We start from the raw sequence: 2,143 nt of genomic DNA, 5'->3' as shown, positions 1-2,143 counted from the left end.
TGGCGCCCGGGGCCTTATCGGACAGCGGCCGGCGCCACACCTCACCCCGGGCCGCCTTCCCTCCATCCGCTCCAGGGATCTCACCCTCGGGGGAGTCAAGAAGGTACCCGATTACCTCGAATCCCAGGCTCCTGGGGTACAGCGGATGCGCATGTCGGGCCTGCCGTGCGCCAGGCGTGGTGTGGGGCCCTGTGACGCTCGTACCCAGACTTCTGCCCGCAGATTTGGGGGAGCCTGTCCTGCCTTGACGTCTAGGTGCTGGATACCAGCCTTTGACCTGGCTCTCAGAGATGGCTGGAGGGGAGAGCATTCTAACTTGTGTAAAAGCAACTTAAGCGTGTTTGTTTACTTTTGTGTGTGGACACCTCTAAGAAGCCCAGGAGAGTTGCCAGGCACACATTTTGCCTGCGCTTGGACGGCGTCTGAATGTGCCCTGGATCGGGGTGCGCACTTCTGGGCTGGAGGGTGGTGGGTCCAGGCCTGGCCCTGGAGGCACTGTGTCCTCTCCCTGGTGTTTATGGCCGCAGATGTAAAGAGTAGCCCTTCGGTAGGGAGTGGGGCCATGGCAAGCAGAAAGCAGCCATGCTTTTTTTAAAGATTTGAGTTTGCCCGGGTGCATTCTGGTGGCAGTCCAACCTGTCTTCTGCTTGTGAGTCCTGGCACATCTGTCTGTCCTCCTTGAGCTCTTTGCTCTCTGTAGCAGTTTGAAGACAAGAGGTGAGGTTAGACAGTTCCTTTGAGTTTAAAGTCCCGAGGGTCTCCTTTCAGGGGGGAGAACTGAAGCTGCTAGTTTAAGTGGGTCTTGGTGCCCCTTTGTGTGTAGCTGCTGCCACCATGACTTGGCAGTTCTGTTCAAGCATCCTTCTCGGGCACGTGTCTGTCTCTCTAAGTCTCCGACAACAGTGTGGAATGTACAGAAGAGAGCCATAGTGGTTTTGGTCCACAGAAGATCCCCTTTGGGAGTTTTTCTTTTTCTGCAGTGCTTTGGGATCAGAAATGACCAAATCAGTGACTCCCGTATTTCACTTTCAGAAAACCTTCACCCCAAATATCATCAGTCGGAAGATCAAGGAAGAGTAAGTAGCTAGGCCTTCTGAATACTCACCCCTTATTTACGTGCTCTGAATTTGAGCCTTGTGGGAAATACTAGTAACGAGGTATGTGGCACAGAAATTTAAATTTGTGTATTTAGTTGTTTCCAACCTGGCTCCCAGCTGATTCTAATGTGCAAGCTTTAAAGAAATTCTGATGCCTGGGAGGCCTTCCCAGAAATTGTGATGTAATTTGTTTGCAATGAAACAGAGTGATTCTCTTTTACAGCCAGAGTTGAGAGCCACTCGTTTAGACAAAGATGTATTAAGTTTTCCCTTAAGTTCTTTTACATTACAGCCTTCCTGTTTTCAATGAATACAAAAAATTTTTACATTTTGGAGCAGTCTCTGTAAGTCAACTTTTGAGTTATAGTTTCAATACATACCCTCAAACAAGAAGATAAAGTAAAATAAACTGAAAGGACTCTGCACATCAAGGAAGTGAAAAGAGTGTTAGACTTAGGATTGGGTTCTGTGTCTCATGATGTAGTTATTGGCTCAGGTGGAGTGGAGATATGTGGGCGAATTAAGACCAGTTCTCCCAGGAAGGGTAAGTGAGTAGTTTCCCTTAATCCATTCTCTTTTCCAGACCCAAGGAAGAAGTAACCATTAAGAAGGAGAAGCGTGAAAGGGATAGAGACCGACAGCGAGAGGGTCATGGACGGGGCCGGGGTCGACCAGAAGTGATCCAGTCCCATTCCATCTTTGAGCAGGGCCCAGCTGAAATGATGAAGAAAAAGGGTACGAAAGCTTCCGGGAGGAAGGGATCAATGGATTTCAGTTCAGACTGCCTGCGAGAAGGGCAGTGGGATTCCCCTGTTCACACTTTAGTTTTCCTTGCTGTTGGCCTCTTCCTTACCCCTGGTGAACTGGGTGATTTCCCACAGGGAACTGGGATAAGACAGTGGATGTGTCGGACATGGGGCCCTCTCATATCATCAACATCAAGAAAGAGAAGAGAGAGACAGACGAAGAAACAAAACAGATCCTGCGCATGCTGGAGAAGGATGATGTAGGTACCAGCAGCCTTGGCGGGGGGTGGGGGTGGGGGT

The 2,143-nt window shown here is 49.8% G+C and overlaps 1 protein-coding gene across 1 annotated transcript in view; it reads left to right on the top strand.

Moving 5' to 3' along the window:
• Position 1: 1 nt before the first annotated feature.
• Positions 2-2,143, top strand: part of POLR3D (polymerase (RNA) III (DNA directed) polypeptide D, 44kDa) — a gene marked incomplete at its 5' end in the record, with an annotated part of 4,758 nt that continues 2,616 nt past the window's right edge. The window contains 4 exons of the mRNA XM_005864622.2: positions 2-103; positions 1,033-1,076; positions 1,681-1,832; positions 1,979-2,103. Coding sequence (XP_005864684.1) covers positions 2-103; positions 1,033-1,076; positions 1,681-1,832; positions 1,979-2,103 — 423 coding nt within the window. The remainder of the gene's footprint in view (positions 104-1,032; positions 1,077-1,680; positions 1,833-1,978; positions 2,104-2,143) is intronic.

Source organism: Myotis brandtii, unplaced genomic scaffold (genome assembly GCF_000412655.1).
Source record: "Myotis brandtii unplaced genomic scaffold, ASM41265v1 scaffold19, whole genome shotgun sequence".
NCBI lineage: Eukaryota > Metazoa > Chordata > Mammalia > Chiroptera > Vespertilionidae > Myotis > Myotis brandtii.
Note: the sequence above shows the minus strand (reverse complement) of the source record. Positions and strands in the feature narration are given on the sequence as shown.